The sequence below is a fragment of the Ictidomys tridecemlineatus genome, chromosome 9 (assembly GCF_052094955.1).
Source record: "Ictidomys tridecemlineatus isolate mIctTri1 chromosome 9, mIctTri1.hap1, whole genome shotgun sequence".
Lineage (NCBI taxonomy): Eukaryota > Metazoa > Chordata > Mammalia > Rodentia > Sciuridae > Ictidomys > Ictidomys tridecemlineatus.
The window spans coordinates 40234851-40257575 of NC_135485.1; the positions used below are offsets into that span (position 1 = coordinate 40234851).

Consider the following 22725-nt stretch of genomic DNA (forward strand, 5'->3'; position numbering starts at 1 on the left):
ATGCAGAAGTATCATTTCCATGAATTAACCCTGCCTGGCTAAGACTTTTTCCACAAGAGGAACTGCAGGGATAAGAAATATGATACAAGCAGAATTCAAAGAAACATTATTTTTTTCTGTTAAAAGAATATATGCTTATTGAAGCAAATTTACAAAGCACAGGTTGAACATCGTTAACCCAAAAGTCCAAAATATGAAACTTTTTGAACATTGACCTGATACCAAGAGAGGAAAATTCCACACTCAGCCTCATCTGATGGGTCTTATTCAAGACACAGGCACACTAAATATAGATTGTATAAGATTGCCTTCAACTTATGTATATGAGATTGACATGAAATAGAAATAAATTTTGAGTTTAGATTTGAGTCTAAATCCAAGATTATCTATTTTATATATATTTATATGTGTGTATACACATACTATATATATATATACACACATACACATATATACATACACACATATATATGCAAATATTCCAGAATCTGAAAAATCCAAAATATGAAACACTTCTAGTTCCAAGCATTTTGAATATGAGACATTCAGCTTGTACAAAGAACCCTGACAATCAACCACTAGTAATCCCACCCAGAGTTTATGAGAGTAACATACACACAAGCAAATCTTTAAAAACCAGGTGATGAGCCCATGACTTCACACTGACCTTCTATTATGAAAAACATCTCCCCTTTGGCACACCCAAGGACATTGCAGGCCTGGCAGGTGTAGAGGCCTTCGTCCTCCTTCCTCACTCTGCGGATAGTTAGGTTCCGGTTCCCGTCCTTCAACACAATGCCTAAGAGAGGATGGAAAGAGGTCTTATTTCTGATGATGTGATCTATGGAGTTGCTCAGGAAAAATTTTTGTAAATACACATGCTTCCCTCATCTTGGGCTATTCTCTAACTCTGAAGAGTCCCACAGGATCCAGTGCCAGCTCATCTCCCATGAGGCTTCCAGGAGAATTTGGCAAGGCTCCCAGGGCTCTGTTTCCATGTCTATGAAGTGAGCCAGACCAGGGACACTAACACTGCTTTTCTGTCTAACTTAAATCAAGAAATAATATGGGTGTTAAGCAACATTCCTGGAAAATTCTGTAACCAAAGAGATACACAGGTTCTGTTCACCTGAGTCTTCTACGAGGGTCTCGTTGTCTTTAAACCACATTATCTGTGGAGGGGGGTTCCCAGACGCTGTGCAGGCCACTTCGATGGTTTCACCGATACTGGTCGTCTGATTCTCTAGGTTTCCTACGATCATGGGTGCCATGCGCTCTGTCCACATAAAAATAAAACCAGAGAACCTGTAGTCATAACTTTTTGGAATAGTTTGAGTATTAATGAATGGCTAAAGAGCAACCTGTTGATTTACTAAAGCTGAAAATACACAGAAGTTGATGACAGCCTTCCTGTTCACTGAGTAAAGCCAAATAAAATCAGTTCAGTTCAGATAGATCACTGCATTTCTTTGAATGTTCGCCTTAGCAATTCTTTCTGGAGATCACACGGGCGCACCTTTTTAGATTCCCCCATGAGAAACTGCCCTCTCACAAAAAGTTCTAGCCGATGATACCCTAGAAGGCCACCATTGTTTTCTCTTGGAAGTTACCAGATTTCAGTGTAATTCCACAACGAATGCTCAATATATGTCCGATAATTTTTACATAATTTGCTTATACTATTTCTAACTATATATAAACTATATGTAGTTTATAACTATAGAATAAACTAAACTGTATTTATTTATACTATCCATTTTATGATTGAGTATGTCAGGTACAGTAGCCTGAAATAACTACAGTTCAGTGGTTCAAACAACTTGTTCTAGTCTTTATAACTAAGTAAATAGATGAACTAATAGCAAAACCTAGTAAACCTAAAAGTCAAATGCTATTTCCATTAAAACACAAACTGAAAGAACAATATCCTGAGGAAAGACAGGGATTTAAAGCACATGATTGTTTTTATTTAAATATATAACAAAAGCATATTGTTCGGTATCTTGTTTTTTAATCCAATCTGCTAGTCTATGTCTTTTCATTGATGAGTATAAGCCATTCACATTCAATGTTATTTATTGAGAAAGGATTTTCATTCCCTGTCATTTTGATTTATTTCTGGTGTTTAATTTGAATTTGTTTACTCTTTGATTGACTATTCTTCTAGGATAGAAAATTTTTTCTAGTGTAAAAAATTAGATTAACCCTTTCCCTTTAAATTGTCCATGTGCTATGGGACTGTCTTGTCCAAAACAAATGAACATCAAAAGGAATCATGCTGAAAGAATCCACTCCAATACTTAAGAAAATGACATTAACTCAGTGCAATACATGGGAGCAAATGTCCAATCTATTTCTAAGAATAGATTTCAGGACAGTGACTTGGACATCCTTAGAGAAGCAAACCCACTAACTATGAGCTCATATATCCTGGGCAATGCCAGGAACCTCCCTCACATCTCTTTCTGATTTCTTTCATTAACTTGAAACCAGTCCAGCCACCAATGTCAACAGAAAATGCGTGGTCATGTGTGTAGTATGATTTCAAGGGCTAGGGGGATGATCTGACCCCTAAATATCTTTTCTTCTATCACCTGAGTTTTTAAACCAGAAAATCATATATGACTATCTATCTGAAGATGCCTCCTAAAATATAAATATATATATATACACCAAATCCCGAGCAAGATACGATTCCTTTAAAACTTTCATATAGTTAAGTTTACCTGTGCAGTTCCCTTTCCTAACAGTAAGAGAGAGAGAACACATTCATTCTAGGCACTGGAAAGGGGCACTAAAAGGAGGAGAAAATAGAAAGAAATGGCACAGAGAAACTCTCCAAATTCACCTGATTTCCCCAGCGACAGAGCTATGGCTGCCCAACTTTCAGGTAAAGCACAAGGTTAAATAAGCTGTACAGAGCAGCTCCAGCTAGAAATTTACAAAGCTTTCTGGTCACCAAAAGTATCATCTTATTGACCTTGAGCTGTCCTCAAGGACCATATGAGATGCCTCAGAGGTACTGACAGTGAACAGAAAGCCCCTTCCATGGACTCTTCTAGGTCTAAACTCAAACCATCATCAGTGTCCACAGAGCAGGTATCTCAGTGAGCAGCTAGTATATGCCACTGTATTCTATGACTAGACCTCCAACAGGATGCAAAACAGGGACCAATCCCTATCTTCTTGGACATGGAGAGAGCTCACTGTGCTATGACTGTCCATGGTTGCTCACATTCTCATCCTGTCCATCTTGGCCATCAGAACCAACTTCTAGCATTTTCTTGGCTCACAGTGTTGAATCAACAAATGTGTTGATTCAAATAAGTGAATGCCCAAGAATAAGGCAGAGAGTTCCCTGGTTCAAGCGAATCCCTCGTAGACCCTAGTGACTTCCCCCATCATAAGGCTACAAAGAGCTATGTTATCTTCTCTTTTTAATATATCCCTTTCTCATTACTAGCTTTGTTCTGCCTTGAGGTCTTTCAGTGACTCGGTGTGTACCAGTCTACTTCACAAGCTTCTAGGGACAATAATCTTCACACAGCACCTGAAAGCACTATTTTTATGGCACTCCTGCTGACTTGGAACAATGATCCAGAGCTGCCTCTTACCTAGGACTGTGAGTTGCCTGACCACACATTGTCTCTTCTTGGTCTTCCTGTCTTGAGCAGAGCAGACATAGTCTCCTTGGTCCTGCAAGGACACATTCTGGAACTCCAAGGTCAAAATATCATTTGTGCTATTAGAGAACACGGTGGCATTCAGTCTCCAAAGAGCATCCAAGTTCTTGCAAATAGGTGTGAGCAGCTCTCCTGTGGGGATAGCCTGTGGGCGGAGCTTGTACCACGTGAGGTTCTCAAATGTGGTTCTGTCTGCAGTGCACCACAGAGACATGCTTTCCTGCTCGGTGGGCTGGCTGGCAGGTTGTGAAGTAATTTCAAGTCCCTCTGAAATATAAAGCCCATAGTTAGAGGATGGTGGCTTCACTTGGTACAGTATTCTACCCTCTTCTTGCTGCCTTCAAACCATGATAAAGTGCCAAGTGAAGTTAAGTTCTAGCAGTCTCAGAAGATTTACTATAGAGAGACAGCCAAACTGGACAACTCAGGTGCCAAAATTTATTATCTGGAAATGCAAATTAATTCCCCAGATATATATCACATTTCCACTTTGAGCTCTAAATACAGCTTTTAAGATTAAAAAAGAAAAACCCAAAGCAGACTATCCAATCATATATCATAGAATTCTAAAAGTCATTTGCTTATTAACACACAACACTCAATGACAATAAAGCTACATTTATCACAACTAATTAGCCCAGACCAAAATATTTTATTCAGTACAGTCAGCTAAGGTTTATTCCTAAACATAGGAGACACAGGCAAAAATCAGAAGCATTGGACAGTACTGTTCCCATGTCATTCCTACAACTTTCAGAAACCCCAACCCCAGCAATTGTTCACAGCAAACCCACCAATATTTATTGAGCCTTAGTAAACCATGCATTATGTCAGACTCTGATGAGCATGAGAGGTGACCTACATATGGCACACAGCTTGTGGTCTGAAGCATCCATGAAATTCTTCTCTCCAGTGAAGGTGTACGAACTGACTTCACATAGCCCTGACTTCACAAAACCTGAGTTTTCCTTTGTGAACAAAAGCACCAATTCTAGATCCCACCAAGCCTTCTCCCCTCCCCCACACACCTCTCACATGAATGGCAAGGACAAGAGAATTTTCAAACTTAATAGCCACTTGTGAGTGGTGAGTGATCCAACCCACCCTCCAGAGAGGAGTACTCACTGGTCACGTGGAAGGAGATAATCCTCTCTCCTCTGCCAGCTTTGTTGACGGCTTCACATTTGTACAGAGCTGACACATTCGCAGCTTGGATGACAAGAGTACTTACAGTCTGCGGAGAAAACAATTCCCAGGCCATAAACAATGCAGGCTGTGTTTGTGCACATGTATTCAGACTAAAGTTCGGCAGTCCGCATAATTGCTACGACCTGCCCACTCCATTCACACTACCACACTGACCACCTTCAAATGGAAGCAATTATAATTATGCAGATGTGTAACTCACATTTTACACAAAGGTGTTTGAAAATCATTAGGTTAATGATGTGTTTTAATATAACCTACACATTTTCTCATTCTCATATCTATAAAATTGAAATCACTTCACAATAGATGCATAAATTAAATAGCATTCATATTTCATTTTTTTTTCTGGTAAGTTATTAGTTAGCTAATGGCAGCACCAAAAGTCAATGGTATTTTGAAACATCTACCTATTGGATTATTAATCTCCAATATGCCTCACATATTATCATACCATCCTTCCAATAAAGAGAGATAAGGAGATTTTCAAGTTAAAGAACTCACTTTGTTTTTTCCTTCGATGAGGGCATATTGTTTTTTGTTGACTTCAATTCTATTTCCACCCTGGAAGTCTTCCACATTTCTCCATTCTTTACAAGTATATTGGTTTGTCATTAAGGCAGACTGGCTACAAAAAAAAAATAATAACAGATACATTATGATTTAACCACCTTATTTGAATAAATAGTAAGGAAAAGGGTCAGACTTTGGTGACTGTGTTCTTCGAAATAACTTTCCATGCAGCCTACCACTTTACAAGACTTGGCGCCAATTAAAAATAGGCCTCGGCATTGAAGGAAAAGGTCTTAGGTAGATTCATTCAGGATACAGGAGGGAAGAGCTATTCTGGGAACAAACCTCCATTCATAAATTGGATCGACAAGACAATTCAGGCTAATTTAGTTCAAAGGAAGGTAAGGAAACTTAGAAGCCATCGGGCTTCTTAAAGTCATTTCTTGCTGGGACCATGGCCTTTGTGTAGGAAATGGCCAGCAGCTGAGGAAGAAACTAGTAGTGGCCATTTCAAAAACAACAACAGGAAGTGGACTTCTTGGGGGGGGGGGTTGGTTGTTGTTGGTTTTTTTTTTTTTTAAGGATGTCTGGATTTGTGTTGGGATTTGATAAGCTGGACCTGAGGCTCTGAGGGCAGAGCTAGGTTTATCGCTGCCTCCCATCCATCAGCACTTCCTCTGAGAGATGGACCTTCTCTCTGATAAGAGGGAGTGCAGTGGTGGTCTCCCATGGACTGGCAGAAGAAGAAAAGCCAAAGATTGGCAATTAGCAAACTGGAGCAAATAACTGGTTTTGGAGAAGTGCATATCAGGACCAAGAAAAGAGAACAAGCTCATCACATGTTGGGATGCCTTAAGCCAAAATATCTGCTAAAACTTAAGACAAAAAGGATGAAAGGAGATTCCGAGTTCCATTAGAGGAGCCTGCGTAGGGACAGTTTCCTCCATGCAGAATGGAGTCATGGCATAGCTTGGCTATAAGAAAGGCAAACTGGCAGGAAATAGAGCACGTGGCCCTACTCACCTGGGCTTGTAGGAGCATTCTCTCTCCAGCTGCCAATACCAGTAGATGTGACGAGGGGGAGGAACAGCATAGACGGTACACGTCAGGGTTTGCGTGGTGCCGTACTGGTAGGAATCCACGGGAGAGATCAGGGATTTCTCACCAATTTGGGGTGGGACTGGAGATAGGAAAAACAATTTTTAACTGTCAATCACCTCTGGGGAATAAAAGTAAAGAATTTCAGCTCAATATTGAAGCTAGCTTTTTTAAAGCATTGGATTTTGCCTCCACTTTCTTTTCAAAAGAACATCTAAATTTGAAAACAGAAGTTTTGAGTTCTGGTGGTACTCATACTAATGACAATAAACCAGTAGTAATGAAAACTAAGACTCTGCTTTAGGCAAGATTCACACCCCTATGTCTTGGTTTGTCTCATCTGCATTTCAGAGGTAGTTCTCCCTGTCTTCCCAATCTCACAAGATCAGAGCAAGGCTACAGAAAGAAAATAGTTAGAAAAACATAGTAAATAGGTTGGTTATGTTCCAAGCATTGTTGCGTGTGCATTACACTGTTTGATCCACTTAATCCTCACAACCACTGTTACTGTCCCCCACTTTATATCTGAGGAAAACAAAATGGAAAAGTTCAAGGACTTGCCCAAGGTCACCCATTCAAATAGGCGGCCAAACCCAGCACAAACCCAGCCAGACACTCTCACTTCTGAAACCAAACACTGATAAACCACCACATTAGAAAGGAAGTTGTAAATCCTTAGATTGCATCCTGCTCTCCCTCTCTCCCTCTCCTCCCTCCCTCCTTCCTTCCTTCCTTTACTTTTTCCTTCCTCCTTCCCTTCTTTTTTTTCATTCTTTTTTAGTTCTCAAATTATGAATGTAAAACTATGACCTTATTATCACAGTCCACCTAAATCCTGTCCCAAAGAGAGGGAATGGAAACCAAGGCTGATGGCCACAGGGATGCATGCTATAAAGATTCACTCCTTCCTCTCTACTTTCAAAACCTGGCTTCTTTTTTGCCTTTATTTCATATAGCAGGGTAAATGCTGGGGTCGATCAAGTGTCTAGTGACTTCATGAATTGATAATATGAGGTTATTTGCTGTTAATTTTTTGATCATTTCCTTCTCCTGTCCTTCTTATCAGCTTTCCAGTTTCTCTCCCTTCCCCAGTCTCCCATACCCAGAGGGATGCTAAGCAACTTTCTAGAACCTATTATCTGTGAAATACTCCCTGAACAAAGAAAGAAAGCCAAGTTCAGCAGACATACAGAGGAGTATCAAGACATGCGGGGAAGTGCCTTAACGTCATGAGAATATCTTAAAGTTTTCATGTGGCATGTCAGTAGGGAAGGAACACAAAGAATTACAAGGGAGAAGCATTTCTCTCTGTTTGGAGTATAACATTAACGGATTTACTCAGGGAGAAAAAGTGCTCTGTTCAGATATATTTATTACATCTTGAATATTGTCTTTCCTCCTGGAGAATGGCAATGTCATTAGCCAGATAAAGGTCCTGAGAAGTCCTGAAATAAGGAAACTCTTTCACATCACCTTCATACCCCACCCCATAGTCACTTGACTACGGCAGTACCTTTCTCCCCATCTCCAAATAATTAATATCTTTCAGTGTCAGGAAAAGAAAAACATTTAAACCCTCCTTAAATCAAATGTTTACTATCTTTCCTTTACAGACTCAGAGGCAGATCCTGGACTCCAGGTAAGCCATCAGTGTGACCCAGCAAAAGCCTTCTGAGTGGGATCTTCCCATGCTTCAAAGATGCATGACACCAAACTCAAGAGTCTTCCCCATCTACAGACCACATGCTCGATTCCCTAAGACAGGAGCAAACTGACCCTGTGGGCATTCTTACATCACAGCATTGGACCACCAATTGCATCATTTACTTTAACCTTGAATTTAACCACTAAATAGCTCGCGTCCGTGGCTTCTTAAGGAAGCATGGCCAGAGCACCCTGGCCTACGTCTCAGCTCCACCTCCCTCAGTTTGATGCAGTGGCCCAGTCATGAGGAGTGAGCAAGGAGCAGTGGGTTGGCAGTTTAGAAAGACACAGCCATCCTCTGATAAATCTTGGGCAGAGGGGAAAACCGAATGGACTCACCATTCACCACCAGAGACACCACGTGGCTCTGCTTCTCCTTTGAAATGGGATTGGTAAGGATGATAGTGTAATTCCCTGTGTCTTTTTCACTCACTTCCATAATGGTCAGGACATGCCCCACTTTGATTGTGTGATTGGATTCAAGGAGTCTTCCATTTTTATACCTGTGGGAGGGGAAGAAATTCCAGAAATTAGTGCACTCAGAGGGTGTGCGCTCATGTGAAATACGCTTTGTCCTTACTTCCGATAGTTACCATTTGATTTCAGGGGTTGGGTAACCGAAGTACTTCACAGGGATTCTGACACGGTCTCCCACTGTGGCTTCCACCAAAGATTCTGTGCCACTATCAAAAGCAACAAAGGGTTTTGCTAGAAGAAAATGAAAACAATTGTTGTCATAAATGTCAAGTTACTATAAATGAGCATTTGGTTTAGTTTTTCATTTCAGGTGAAAAGTGGAAGACCTTTGGGGTCCAAGTGCTGCAGTTCAGAGTCTCTCTGCACATACCAGTTTTCCTCCAGCCTCTACATTCACTTTCCTTCCCCTCCAGTGCACTCCCAATATCACAAAATGGTCACTTCTCTGTGTGGCTTCTCCAAGCCCAGGCCCCTGTGGGTGCTTCTGGTCCTCTGCTCCAGGACAACCTCCACAGGCTCTCTCTGTGTCGATGTGCCCCAGGACTCCGTCCTCAGACCTACTCCTTTATCTAGAGGTTCAAAGTACCAGTTGCATAATCCTAAATTTCTCTCTCCTGTCTGGACTTCTCTTGGGTTCTAGGTTTACATAATAAATATCTCCAGTTGGATGGTTAACTGGCATCTCTGAATGATCACACCCAACCTGTTTCCCCAAACTCCCTCCTCAATCTTCCCTGTCTCAGGGATGACTTCACCTTCTCCTCAGCTGCACAAGCTAAAGCTCAAGTCACCTTCCACTCTTTTTCCCCAGCCAGAGAATCCATCAGCAGGTCCTGTTGACTCGACCTTCAAACACAGGCAGAATCGGATAACTTCTCCCTGCCCTCGCCTCCGCTACCCATGTCCAAGTCATCCACCCTTTCTCAACTCATTATTGCAATGAGCCCTGCCTGGACTCCCTTCTTTTGCCCTTACTTACTTGCTTGGTATTCCTTATAAGTTACAGAGTAATCCTATAAAAACAGAAGCCAGAGCCTGTCTCTCTTTCTGATGCATTTTCATATATAAAATCTGAAATCCTTTCCAAAGCTTGTAAATAGAGAGTCGTGTGAATTATTTAAACTGAGAAATTTACATGAATGAAAAAGAATAAGTGAAAAATCAAGGTGATTTGAAAGGAAAAGCAGAGCCACGTGGTATCTCTGCCCAGAGCCCCACAGTAAATCAATCATTGAATCTGAGTTGCCCCAGTTTGCAAAGCTCATTCTTACTCGAGCAGGCCTCTCAGCTTTATAGCAAAGTGAAAATTTTAAAAACTACCTTAGATACTAATGCTGTGCTTACATAGTAATAATTGTAATTACAATTAACTGTAACAAGCAATGCTTAGAGAGCACTTACAATATTAGTTCATCATATTTTAAAATTGGGATTTGAAGCCAAGACCCTTACTCCCAAAACTATGCTCTTGACCTTTAGGTCACAGAACCTCCCTGGCAAGAGCTCAAAAGTGTTTTCTGAAAGAACAAAACAGAAATCCTTAGGTGACCTAAATACATTTCAGTTACCTCACTTTTCTAGGTATAGCTTAATTCCCAAGGAGATCACAACTTACCGTGGACTCTTACAAAAGTGCTATTCTTCTTGGTCATCAGCCCACTGGACGCTGCACAGGTATACAACCCATGGTCACTCCGGGTGACAGCATCTATGGTCAAAGTGCTCAAAAATTTCTTCATCACAGGCATAGACTGGGTTTTAAGGTCCCGGTTTATAAGTTTCTTATGCTGATGCTAAAAAAAAAAAAAAAAAAAAGAGTTTCCTAAACTTCCAAAGCCCAGCATAACATTAACCAACAGCTTCTAGAGACCCAGGAAATCAAGCTGAACTATTTAATGTTACTAACAGGGGCTTTTAATATCTTGTAGACAGCAAATTCATTGGGATTCAGGAGACATAAATGGAAGCAATGGAATTAGGATGTAAAAACCCACCTGGTGAAAAGGAGGTGCATGTGAACTGCAAAAAACACAGGCGAATGTGACCACTGTTTAAGGAGAAGTGGCCTTAAAGGGAGACTCATGCAATCACCTAGTGAAAATGAATATTCAGTCTGATGACAGCAGAGTAGAACAGAATTCTTAGTACTGCATCTTTTCTGTGGTTTGCTGTGTTCTGCAATGCACTTAAAGTGTGTGTGTGTGTGTGTGTGTGTGTGTAAAAGAGAGATAGACTCTGTGTGTGTGTGTGTGTGTGTGTGTATGTGTGTGTGTGTGGGTGGGTGTGGGTGTTAAGGCTCTCTTGCATCTGGCCAGAAGGGTCCTATCTCTTAAGGAGAACTTGTCAGGGCTTATTATCAAAGTATTTAGAGGTCTGGCTTTGAATTGTTAGTGTTACCTTCAAAGAAGGGTATTCCCAGTTGAAATCAAGCCCCACATTTAGCTCAGTTCTTGCTGTACAATTTAAGACAAGCTTCTCTCCAACAGATAGCTCCACTTCATGAGGGGGGCTCAGAACCACATCATAAATCTTGTACCCTAGAGCAAGCAAATTAAAAACACAGAAAGTGAGAGGGAAAAGAAACCTCTAAGTTGGCCCAAATTTATTTGAAAGTGATACAAAATGTGTGATATCATTTCCCCCTACGGGCCTCACTAATAAATACTTGGTAGCTCTTGGATTATGGAGATTTTACAAAGTGCTACCTTGAAGGATCTCAAAGATGTTATAACCCAGTGGATAGAAAAGTCTAGGCCAATGGGGTCAGCTTTAGTAAACTGTTGAACTTTCCATAAAACAGGCACAATTAAAAGAAGTGATGCCAAACAATGCCACGAATATTGAATTTTCTCATAAAATATGCTCTGAAATAACATAATTTTTCATTCTTGGTGTTGATAAAAAAAAAGGAGAAAAACTCAATTGCACATGGGTATATAGGATAGGAAAGGGTAGTTGTAGTGAATCACCCAGCACCATTTCCTGAGTTAATATATTTCCTAATATCCCTTGTCCTTCACCCTGTAAAACCTTAATCTCCAGAACCTTCTTGCAAAAACCACCCTTTATTGTCCGACATTAATAATATGGGAAGGAAATGTCCTCTTACCTACAACCACAACTATGTACATAATAGACTGGTAAGTCTCGTCATTAATTTTTGCTTCACAGAACACCATGCCAGCATAGCTGATCATGTAACTGGGAATAGTGAAGCCTTTCGTGCTGTCCCAGGAAATTCTGTTGCCATCAGGAACAAACCTCTTTTCTGGATACCTCTGGGTAATAAAAAATATATATATTAAATATTTAATCCAATACAATCCAAAAGTGAAAGCCGTGGACAGTGATCACTAAATTCATCTTACTTTTTAAAATGCAAATTGATTTTTTTATTCATTGTCATTTTGGCTCTTCCTAAATTCTTTAAACTGTTTAAAATTCTTTGTGGGTAGGATATTGGAAATGGGTTACCCATCTTAATATTAGTCTGAAATCATGAAAACCTAAGAGATGATTGGAAAAGACATAACTTACTGCACAAAGAGACACGTTGAGATTTGAAATGGACCCCCGACAGGGAATCACCACAGTTTTGTTTTTGTTTTCAGTAATGTACACAACTCCATGCTGGTCACTAACAGAAGCAATAAATGGTGATCTGTAATCTAGGGAAAAAAAAAAGTAATTCCATCAGTGAGTTCCTAGAAGAAAAGTTCATAAACTTTTCAGATTCATAAATTCCAACCAAATAAGAATGACACTTCACACTGGTAATGCTGTCCACAGGTTAATCTGCTGGGAGATATCTGGCTCCAAAGATATACTCCAGGAGGTGTGTGTGTGTGTGTGTGTGTGTGTGTGTGTGTGTGTGTGCATGTTTGTGTACAAGAGTGCATGTGTGGGGGCTGGGGATGTGGCTCAAGCAGTAGCGCGCTCGCCTGGCATGCGTGTGGCCCGGTTCGATCCTCAGCACCACATACCAACAAAGATGTTGTGTCTGCCGAAAACTAAAATAAATAAATATAAAAAAAAATTTAAAAAAAGAGTGCATGTGTGAAAAATTTGAAAGTTCTGACAATGAGACTGACTCTTTTCACAAGGGACATCAACAAATAGAGTATATTTTAAAGGTTCTCTATTTTGACATTTGACCTTTTTTTTTCGAAATGAATAAGCATATTTCGTTTAAATTTTAAAGTTAAATCTACACACTTTACCTACCGATATCAAGAAAAATTCACTTTCTGTCTTTAGGCAAATAATGTAAATGCCATGAAAACCACTTAAAATCTTTAAGTTAACAGGAAAGTAACTAGGGATTTTTATTCAAGGAAATACTTTATAGGACATTGAAAGACTGTGAAGATTAGAGGTAAGAGTCTCTATAAAATAATGCTGAATAGTTACTGCATTTGGTTTGAGATTCAGCAAGATATTGATATCTCCAATAACAAACAGTTGAAAAGCCACAATGTCAAAGACTGAGGAAAAAAAAAACAAAAAGATTTTAATGTCTCTCAGACATTATTCATTTGATGTTAATGCTCTACAGACCACCTACTCCATTCCCTAGAGAGATAGAGGATGCTTGAAAGCTCAAAGATAACATTTCATCTTGTTATGCCCAACATATCTGGCTGAGCATTTTCAGAGGTGAAGAAAGTGTTAATTGAACCAAAGGGGAGAAAAGCAGCTTATTCTCTGTAACAGCAGAAGTTTGATTTCCTTCCCAGCTGGAAAGCACAGAAAAGCAGCCAATCTAGCCCACCACATGCCACAGCCATTATCTTAGGAGGCCAGGGCCTACTTCCTGGCTCCATCCATTGCTGGAGGGAATGGGGTCAAAGACTAAGGAAGTAAGGTGGGAACCACGGGGCACATAAAAGACCTGTCCCTAGGGAATACTAAAGTCAATGTATTCTTTCCCATTGTTAAGCTTCATGACCAAAATCTTGGATAGCTCAACTTGGAACATTTAAATTTAGACAGGAAGCAAAATGTACCGGTATACCCAAAGGCAAGTAACGTACAAATAGAGTGGGGATCTGTGCTGTTCAATATCATCTACGCTTCATCCACATGTTGAGAAATATTACATAACTTGCTGATAGAAGAAACTTTTGGAAGCTAAATTAATACTTTGACGTAAAACTAAAGCTATTCAGTAAACCAATTCTATTTTCAGTAATCGAAAAATAGGAAGTAAACAAAAGAAACCCAAACAACCACCCATCCTTTCAAAACAAAATATTTACTGTAACTCATGAAATGCATCTTCACATGTCTCCAGGTTTCCTGACTTGGGGAGAAGGAAATAACGAGATATAATGGGAGAGGCTCATCTTGTAGTATTTCCAGACAGGCCAAAAGCAGGAAATCCTTACAATCTTCTGAGAGAGCCTCATCTCCCAAGACTGCCAGATCAAAAGGAGCCAGAAATGCTCCCAGATCTGAGCCCTGCCTCTTTCAAATCCTGCAGAGGGGAGGAGGAAGGCACTATCTTGGACTGTGTTTACCCTGAGCAAAAATCATTCTCAAACATTGTGCAATGCAGGAGTGACCTAGGTTGTTCTGATGTGGCCTCCGCTCTTCCATAGCACTGATCACACTGCACCTCGGAGATGTAAGTGAAGATATGCAAGGGTGTTTCCCAAAGCTGAGAAATTCCTGTCCTGTAAAAGTCACTTCTGGGAAAAAGTTTAAAGTCATGTTCATCTGCCTCAAATCCCCTGGGATGTAAAGTTGCATGTACACAAATAAATAAAATGTCTTTTAAAATCCATCCTTCACTACCGAGATAAATACTTTGCATAGCCAAACAAAATATGATGCAACCCTTACATTCTTCAAAATGACACAGTATTATAGGTATCTCATTAGTTAGGATGCAAGAAAATTAAGATTGTATCAGATTTTCACAATATAAAAGAAAGCATAATTTGTGTTCAAATACTAACTCCATGCAACGGTGGATTTTACATTATAAGGAATGCTAAGGTGAGTCCCTGGTGTCAGTCCCAAAGTACAAACTCTGTCAAATCACACAAGCAAAAAAAAAAAAAAGAAAGAAATGCTGTTCTCCCAGGGCTGTTTGAGGTAGAGTCTGTTTACACATAACTGTGTGACTTATTTTTTTATAAAGTGTAAGTCAGAAAAAAATAAAGCTCCTATGTACAAAAATACTCCAGAGCCCTTGGTTGTTTTCCCATACATTCTTGTGACGATCTCCTACACTGCTGTAGATAACCTATCTCACCACAGAAACCTTGCTATAATTCACTCTCCAATCTTTCTTGATTTCAAAGATTTCAGCTTTTTCCCCTCAAACACCAGAAGGCTTTTTATGAGCCTCCACAGACAATGGGGAGCACAGATTTACCATAGGAAGAGAGATCAGAGCTGAACTAATTGGGCAAAAGCAACGAAACGTGGCCCAAGCTCCAGACCCAACCAGTGAGTCATTTCTCAAAGGAAGCCCCAGGAGAGAAGAATTTTGTAGATTCCGCTTGGCAATCAGCCTTTGGAGCAAGCCTTTTGTCGGACTGGATTCTTCTTTGTGCCTATTGTGTTTTATAACTGGAAAATGAACGTGGGAAATGAATTCTGTTCCACCACTCACCTTGAACATAGACATAGATGACAGAGGCCACGTCAGTGTCCTGGTAGAAGCACTTGTAGGCCCCAGTATCATTTCCGATCACTTTTGGAATTTTGAGTGTCTTACAGAAGACGTCATCGCTGCACTCCGTCACCTCCACCCTTTCCTCCGAGCCACTCTGACTATTGGGCCAAAGCCAGTCCAAGTCCCTCTGTCCCCTGAAAAATTAATTCCAGGAAGGTATTGATGGGAAATGTCACACCAGGAGGCTGCTTCTAAGAAAACAAAAGGTTCCTCAAACTCACATCAACTCCTCACAGACAGATTCAGAGCCTCCTACCAATGACAAGTTGGAGTGACAAATGACAAGAGGCCATAGACTCAGCTTCAGGAATCAACTGTCAAGAGTCCTAAGTTTTGTACTAATTCACACATTCATTCCTTCAACACATATTTATTGAACATCTATGATGTGCAAATCATTGTTAAGGACAGGGGATATAGCAGCCAATAAGTCAGGCAAAAATCAGTGCCTTCAGAGTTTGGGGGAGCTTGGTGGTAAAGCCCCTGCTTATAGTCCATGGCCTCTGGGTCTAATCCCCAGCAACATGGAAAAGAAAAATCCATGTTCTTATAGAATCTTAGTCTAATGGGAGATAGTCAATTTTAAAATATAAGTAAAGCTTCTTGTGTAAAATAAGGATTAGTACTATGCCAAAAAATATAGAAGATAGAAGAGAGAGAGAGAGAGAGAGAGAGAGAGAGAGAGAGAGAGAGAGAGAGAGAGAGAGAGAGAGAAAAGAGTCCTGGAAAGAAGAAGCTTGATGAAACTGGTCATACAAAAATTGAGAGGAAGAATATTTCAGGCAGAGGGAAGAGTAGAGTCACCTTTACTGGCAAAGAGTAACCAGTTAAGAGTGGGCAAAACAGGGAGTAAGAGATGAGGTTAGGAAGGAAGGAGGTGGAACTAAGGGCTCATAAGGACCTTAGTAAGGACCTAGTAAAAACTGCATTAAAGCATAGATTAATTTTATTATAGCATTTCTCTGCAAGACCCCACAGAAAATAGTTAACATCAAGAAGAACACAACCTTATTCAAAGAACTCAAAATCTCCATGAAGTCATAGCTCTATCAGGGAAGTTACTTTTAACATGCTCCACGACTTTTTCAGACTCTAAGGGATTTTTATGCAGAGTTTAAAAAAGGGAGTGTGGAATCTTGGTGGATTTTAAATAACCTTTGCTTCTGGGAATGTCTTAAATTAGCGAAGCTAAAGAAACGGCACCTGCTACTATGTTTTGTTTTTTTTTTTTTCCCAAGGAGTGGGCATCAGGGACCATCCATTGAATAAGGGGATACCCTTTCCACTCTGCAATCTAAAAGAGATCTGTGTTATTCTGTTGACCAGTTGGTATTCTGCGAGTATGAAGCAATGGCAATCAGCTGCCCAAGATTCTTTGTGGACCTCAGCACTCTTCTCAGAGGGCAAGCTTGCCTCAATCTATCACGGTCTCTGCCAAAAGCATACTAGTCTTGAGAAGCTTCTGGGTCTTTTGTGAATGATCACTACATTCAATACAAGGTCTTCTAGCTTTCATTTATTTATTTATTATTCTATTTATTTATTTATTTATTTATTTTTTGCTTTCTGGTTAGAAAGCAAAGTTTAAAGCTCTCTTCTTATCCAAGAGATCTGTTTTCCCTGTTATCAAAAATCAATAGCATGACTTCTTGCTAGCCAGTGGGAGGAGAGACATTCCAGAAAAGCAAGCCAGAGCATGAAGTCCGTGACCTGTACAGGACACATACTCAGTAATATCACTGGCTTAATGTTAAACTGCTACTACTGTCAGAATTTTTTCATGAAATAAAGTCCCTATGAAGAACTAAAAAGATGTCTAAAAGCCATACTGAGGAAAATAAATGATGGCTCTTACTTCTTCAGCTCTATTCTATAAAGTTATGTTCTCAAACTTCATTTATTTATTCAATACTCATTGAGGGTCTGCTATATGCCAGATGCTGTACAGGTTTTTGATGTGTGTGTGTGTGTGTGTGTGTGTGTGTGTGTGTGTGTGAGAGAGAGAGAGAGAGAGAGAGGGATACATGCATACTGAAAAGTAGTAGAAAAATTACCAGCAAAATTGTACACAATTTCTGAGAAAAGACCTTCATTGTGGTTTACATGATTACATCACTGCTTAGAAACCTCACAACTGATGAACAATTACTACAATGCTGTTATAAATGTACTGTAATGGAAATTGTTTTTCCCTTGATAAACAATGAGTTCTTCAACATAGGAAATCTGAATCTAAAATGAATCCTTACCTGCAAGTGATTTGAAGAGTTGTGTTAGCCAAAATTGTAAGTATGTCTTTTTGTATGCTGAGCCTGGGTGGATCAAGGGAAACACTAGGCAAACCTAGAAACAAATTAAATAAATGAATGTAGGTGCCATTGAGTTAGACCCAATAGGAAACACCTTCCATAAACAATGCATACTCTACACTTTAAAAGGCCTCTTCAGCAATTCATTGTATGAAACTGGGATTTGCTTTTCACCATTCTCAGTAAAAGTTCACAAGCTGTGTCATAACAGGAAGAATGGGCAGATGGTCATAAACCAACACAACAGTTCTGCAATTCATGGAGCTAGGGTGGAGTTCCTGTTTTCTTGCATTGCCAACTTCAAGGTCTTACAAAAGGATATGGGACATTGAAACCAAATGAACCTTCATTGGATGATCTCAGTCCCTTGGGAAAGGACCCGCTGACATTTCTTATAAAACATAGGATGTACACATTTGACTAAATCGCTGATTAATGAAAATCACTTGGAGGGATTTCTACATAGCTTATCTACATACCCTGAAGGGGTGAGAGTGTCTATGACCCCATCACATTGTCCTCTGTCCATTTTCTAGTGCTGGCAACTGAACCTCAAAGGTTGAGATAATGGCTCATGAAGATCACACATTAAAATGGAAGCAGAGGAATTGAGTAAGAGAAAACATCTCCCAATTTCACACACACATGCATATTAATAGAGTTTTCCTTTAAGAGCAGGACTAAAAATAGTGGAATACTAATGAACTCTAAGTGGGAAATCTCAACTTATTAATCAAAGGTCTAAGCTTATCCTGACATCAAGTTTGAAGCCCAAGAAACCTGTCTTTACCTAAAGGCTGAGGAGGAAGCAAAAAACCTTCACATGGGTCACTTCATACCAACATAACTGAGTTGAATTCTCTGTCAACTCAGAGAGGAGCCAGCAGGTGCTGAAAAGCATCAGAGAAATAAGAATTGTCCATTCTGCTAGGCTCTTAATGGACATCAATATCTTTAAGGTATCAGCTTAAAAAAGTAACTGATACTGGGCAAGCACCACCACCCCCTACCCCACCCCACTTTCTAACTCACGCCAATTAAGAACAAATGACTCCCTAAGCCTACTCTGGCATTGACTGATGGGAAAATAAATGAGGATGAGCAAATATAAATAAGTGTGAGACAGTACGAGTAAAGAGAGTGTAAGTAAATATCCATTGGAAATGTCTAGTGCATTGAATCTTTGGCTCCCAATGTGAACAACTGGAGGAAAAATGAACAACTGATGGCATAGTTTCTCACACCCACACAAATGTGCAAAATAGGTGGCTGACATCACTGTAAATTTATTCAACAATATTACAGTTTTGAAAAAATACTGGAAATTAAGTTAGATCAATAAACCTCAGAAATTAATTGACATCAGTGTTGACTTGTTGTGCTGTCCATGATATTCCTCGACCTACAAAATTTGCATTTAAAAAGCATTTCAGCTGACCCTAATGTAGAAGGTCTATGGGCCACTCTTGGATAGCTAGGTACCTAGTCATGAACAGTCTGTTTTACTTAATTAGCATTCTTCACCATGAAGGAAATAAATGTCTCCAACATAAGCAAAACATAAAGCAAAGTGTTTAAAAGCAAAAGAAAAGTCTTCCAATAATGGAGTTCCCCTTGACACACTCACTTAATACAATTCACACAAGGATCCAAATGAGAAAGAAACCATTAATTAAACACATTCATGTAAGAAAAAAAGTGATAGTAAAATGACTGGCTGCTCAATAAGTTATGTCCACTTCTCCACCAAAGTAAAGTAAAAGACTTGTTTTTGTTTTAATCTTCTGGGTTTTTGTTGTTGTTGTTGTTGTTTTTGGTTCTTTGGTAGTCTTGGAGACCAGATCCAGGGCCTCATGCATGCTAAGCAAATATTCTACAATTGCACTACACTCCCCAGCCCCTAAGATACTCTTTAAGTTCTATGATAAATTATTGCCACAGATCATTTCATACTCCAGACACATTAGCCATGTAATTTTTTTAAAAGGCATGTTCTTCATTCATAGGAAGCCAAGACAACACCATACTCTTCTAAAGCCATATCTACAACAAAAATCTATTCAACAACGCTATCAATAATAACTTCAGATTTATCTCTGTAGACCAAGACTTTTTTTGTTGTTCTATTAAAACTTCATTTGTTTTCATTGGCAAATTTGATTCTTACTCTTCAGAAAGTTCTAAATAAAATGACTGTAAGAGGTACATATGCTACTACTCAATAAAAAGCCCTTTTATGTTCAAATCCCATAACCAATATTAATTAATTTGTGCACTCTTACCCTTCCAGCTCAAAGACGGGCAGGAAAAACAACAGTGGCTCTGTCTCTAGAATTCGATGGCACCAATTATAGCCCAATCCAATTAAGCAAGTTGCACACTCCAAAAGGGCAACCTCACCATTCTATTCAGGGCAACCAGATCACAGTTACTACTGCTGCACTAGGAAACACCCCAGGCTTTAAAGTGGCTCACTTCTTTTTGGAATACATGTTCTGAACCTTCATTCTCTTCCAAGAAAGAGGGACAGCAAGGCATTGAGGTCTTGTCAGGGACAAATGGGTGTCCATGGTGGAGCTAGCCCCAATGAACCAAGTCATTATTAGGAAAATTCAATAAGTGTAGACAGATGATCTTGGTACTGTAGGCGAGTACCAGTGTCTTTTAAGACATAGGATTCTTTTCTTTTGATATAAGGAATTTTTTTACTCCCCCCCCTTCTCTCACCCTCTTCCCTTTCTCACCCTCCAAAGGGTGGAAATCTGGAAATTGGAAAACTGTAGCTATAGAAATGAGCGGGGTGGGGAGGAGGAGAGAATGGGGTGGGGGAGAGAGAGAGAAAAAGTAGGAGGAGGAAGGGAGAGCTACAACACCAAGACATTGTGTGTTCCTCTTCTAAAGGAGAGGGAAATTTTGCCTGACAAGGAAAGCAGTCCTAGAACTAGGTACTAAGTTCTGCAGAAGTTCACAGACCTGAACCTCTGATGATTCTCTTAACCAAAAGACCAATGGTGTTAAATTGTTTGGCACAAAAGGTTGATAGTCACTTTGAGACCTTAGGGAATCTGTCACGGACCTGCGGACAAGTCCTAATGTCCTCCCTCCTCTCTCTGTTAGAAAAGCGTCATCCTGCACCAAAGAAGCAAAAAAGTCTCCCTCCGTTTGGACCCCACCTTGTAGGATAGGTGCGCATGTGTATTCCAGCTAAAAGGGAGCAGCAGCCTGAGGGCCCTGGCTCCCTTTGGGACCTAGCAGAGAGCACTGTGAGATCCTGATAGCCAGATTTGCGCTCCCTTCAGGATGTTGTGTACAAACCAGCAAAGAAGGTTTCACCTCCTGTTCTTGCCTGCGGGAGCACCTCCTGCCCGCCAGACCAAGGCACCTTCCCACTCTAGCCTCCCCAGAGCCCGAGGGTGTTTCGGCTCCGCTGGACACGCTCTTGGCGAGGCCCCATAAGATACCACAGTCCTGAAAAGGGAACTGGACTAGAGCTCAGGAAACGGAGTAACCTTGGGGCAGTCTCTGAGCCTCAGTTTCCCTTATAGATAAGTGAAAGAATCCAAAGTGTCAAGACCTTCCAATTTCTCTGGCTGTATGATTCCAAGTTAGATCTCACATGCCCATCTCACCGCCCGCACCCGACCTCTCCGCCTTCTCCTACTGAGTGGGCTCCTTACCCACAGTGGTGGCTCGGGTCTCCACGCAGAGCCACAGAGCGATGGCCAGCAGCGCCTTGCTCTCCATCCTGCACCTGGAGCGGGGCATAGTGCCCAGAACTCAAGCGCAGGCTCTTTCTGACCGCGCCTGTGGTGCAAAGAGGACGCAGAGGTGGAATGCGCTCCCCAGCGCAGGACCCCGGGGTACTCAGGGCAAGGACGCCCTGACTCCGGCCGCAGCTGCAGGGGCTTCTGCGGGTGCGGGCAGGAGGAGTTATGCTGGCTGTGGGAGGGAATCTGGACTCTCTGTAGTGCGCAAGTAATGTCCTGCTCGGGCAGAAGAAACGCAGTGTTCAAGCCTGCTCTCCCGGAGTCCCGGGACTCAGTGCCCGGTGCGAGCGCGGGCTGAAACTCTAGATCCCGGGGGCAGGGCCTTGTGGGCGGGGCGAGGCGGAGCTCCCCTGCGACCAGCCCAGCAGAGCACTGGGTATCTGGCCTCGATCCCCAGCTCGCAGCGCGCACTACATCCGGTATTACAGCACCTGTCCTGGACTGTGCCACGAATCGCCTCGGGGCAGAAAGTCCCAGTGCTAAAACTTCGTTTCTAGTGGAAATAAATTGTAGCCGATAACGGGCTCTAAGCCCCCCTCCCCCCCCCCAAATTCAGTCGGTTGCTGACCCAGGGAATCTGGGGAGCATCCGCAGAAGCTCAGCGAAGGACACTGCGCCCTCACCAGGCGCGTCAAAAAGCGGGACCTTCTTGGTCGCTACAAGCGTCCCAAGTGGCAGAGGATCTGCTGCAGTTTCGGACAGCCAGTGAGAAGTAAATAATGAGACTACACTTACTCGGGTCGTAAACTGGCAGCGACTCAGCCAGTAGTTTTGAGTTCTGTGTTGAGTGCTCCTCGTAGACAACTTTGGCCAGCACGATGGTTTTAAAAAAATCCCAATCTGAACGGCTTTATTTAGAAAGTTCGCTTGTCCAATTTGCCAATGTCCCCGCTATTTCCTCGCCTACCCCGTAGCTTCAGATATTTTGAAGTTACCTGCCTAGACCCAGGAAGCACGTCAGATCGGGACTCCTGCCAGGTTCTCACCAAACACCTACAGGAGGGCTCCCGGGAACTGGAGGTGCTCAGGGCTCCAGCACAGTAGCGGCACGGACATCACGGGTCCTTCCAGTGAGGATGTCCTCGTGGAGAGGCTTTTGTCCACTGTGCTCCCAGGCGAGGAACCCCTCGCATGACTGTGACCAGGCCCTTTTCAGAGCAGAGCTTTTTCCAGCCAAGATATCCTTCGGCTAGCACAGGGAAAGGTACTTGGCCAATTAGTGTAGCTGAAGGAACAATGAAACCAAGGCTCCTAGACTCTGGCGACCCAGGACACCCTCACCA

At 41.3% G+C, this 22725-nt stretch overlaps 1 protein-coding gene across 7 annotated transcripts in view; it reads right to left on the reverse strand.

Annotated features, from left to right (window-relative positions):
- Nucleotides 1–21737, reverse strand: part of Kdr (kinase insert domain receptor) — a 43723-nt gene extending 21986 nt beyond the window's left edge. For all 7 annotated transcript variants that reach the window (XM_005320014.5, XM_078021301.1, XM_013356239.4 and 4 more), the window contains exons 1-15: nucleotides 21353–21737; nucleotides 17616–17709; nucleotides 15304–15500; nucleotides 12219–12349; nucleotides 11791–11959; nucleotides 11079–11218; nucleotides 10297–10474; nucleotides 8798–8912; nucleotides 8544–8707; nucleotides 6426–6582; nucleotides 5394–5517; nucleotides 4809–4917; nucleotides 3615–3950; nucleotides 1130–1276; nucleotides 668–799 (exon numbers count right to left, since the gene is read on the reverse strand). In XM_005320014.5, the coding sequence (XP_005320071.2) occupies nucleotides 668–799; nucleotides 1130–1276; nucleotides 3615–3950; nucleotides 4809–4917; nucleotides 5394–5517; nucleotides 6426–6582; nucleotides 8544–8707; nucleotides 8798–8912; nucleotides 10297–10474; nucleotides 11079–11218; nucleotides 11791–11959; nucleotides 12219–12349; nucleotides 15304–15500; nucleotides 17616–17709; nucleotides 21353–21440 (2281 nt within the window). In that variant the 5' untranslated portion in view covers nucleotides 21441–21737. The remainder of the gene's footprint in view (nucleotides 1–667; nucleotides 800–1129; nucleotides 1277–3614; nucleotides 3951–4808; nucleotides 4918–5393; nucleotides 5518–6425; nucleotides 6583–8543; nucleotides 8708–8797; nucleotides 8913–10296; nucleotides 10475–11078; nucleotides 11219–11790; nucleotides 11960–12218; nucleotides 12350–15303; nucleotides 15501–17615; nucleotides 17710–21352) is intronic.
- Nucleotides 21738–22725: the final 988 nt, after the last annotated feature.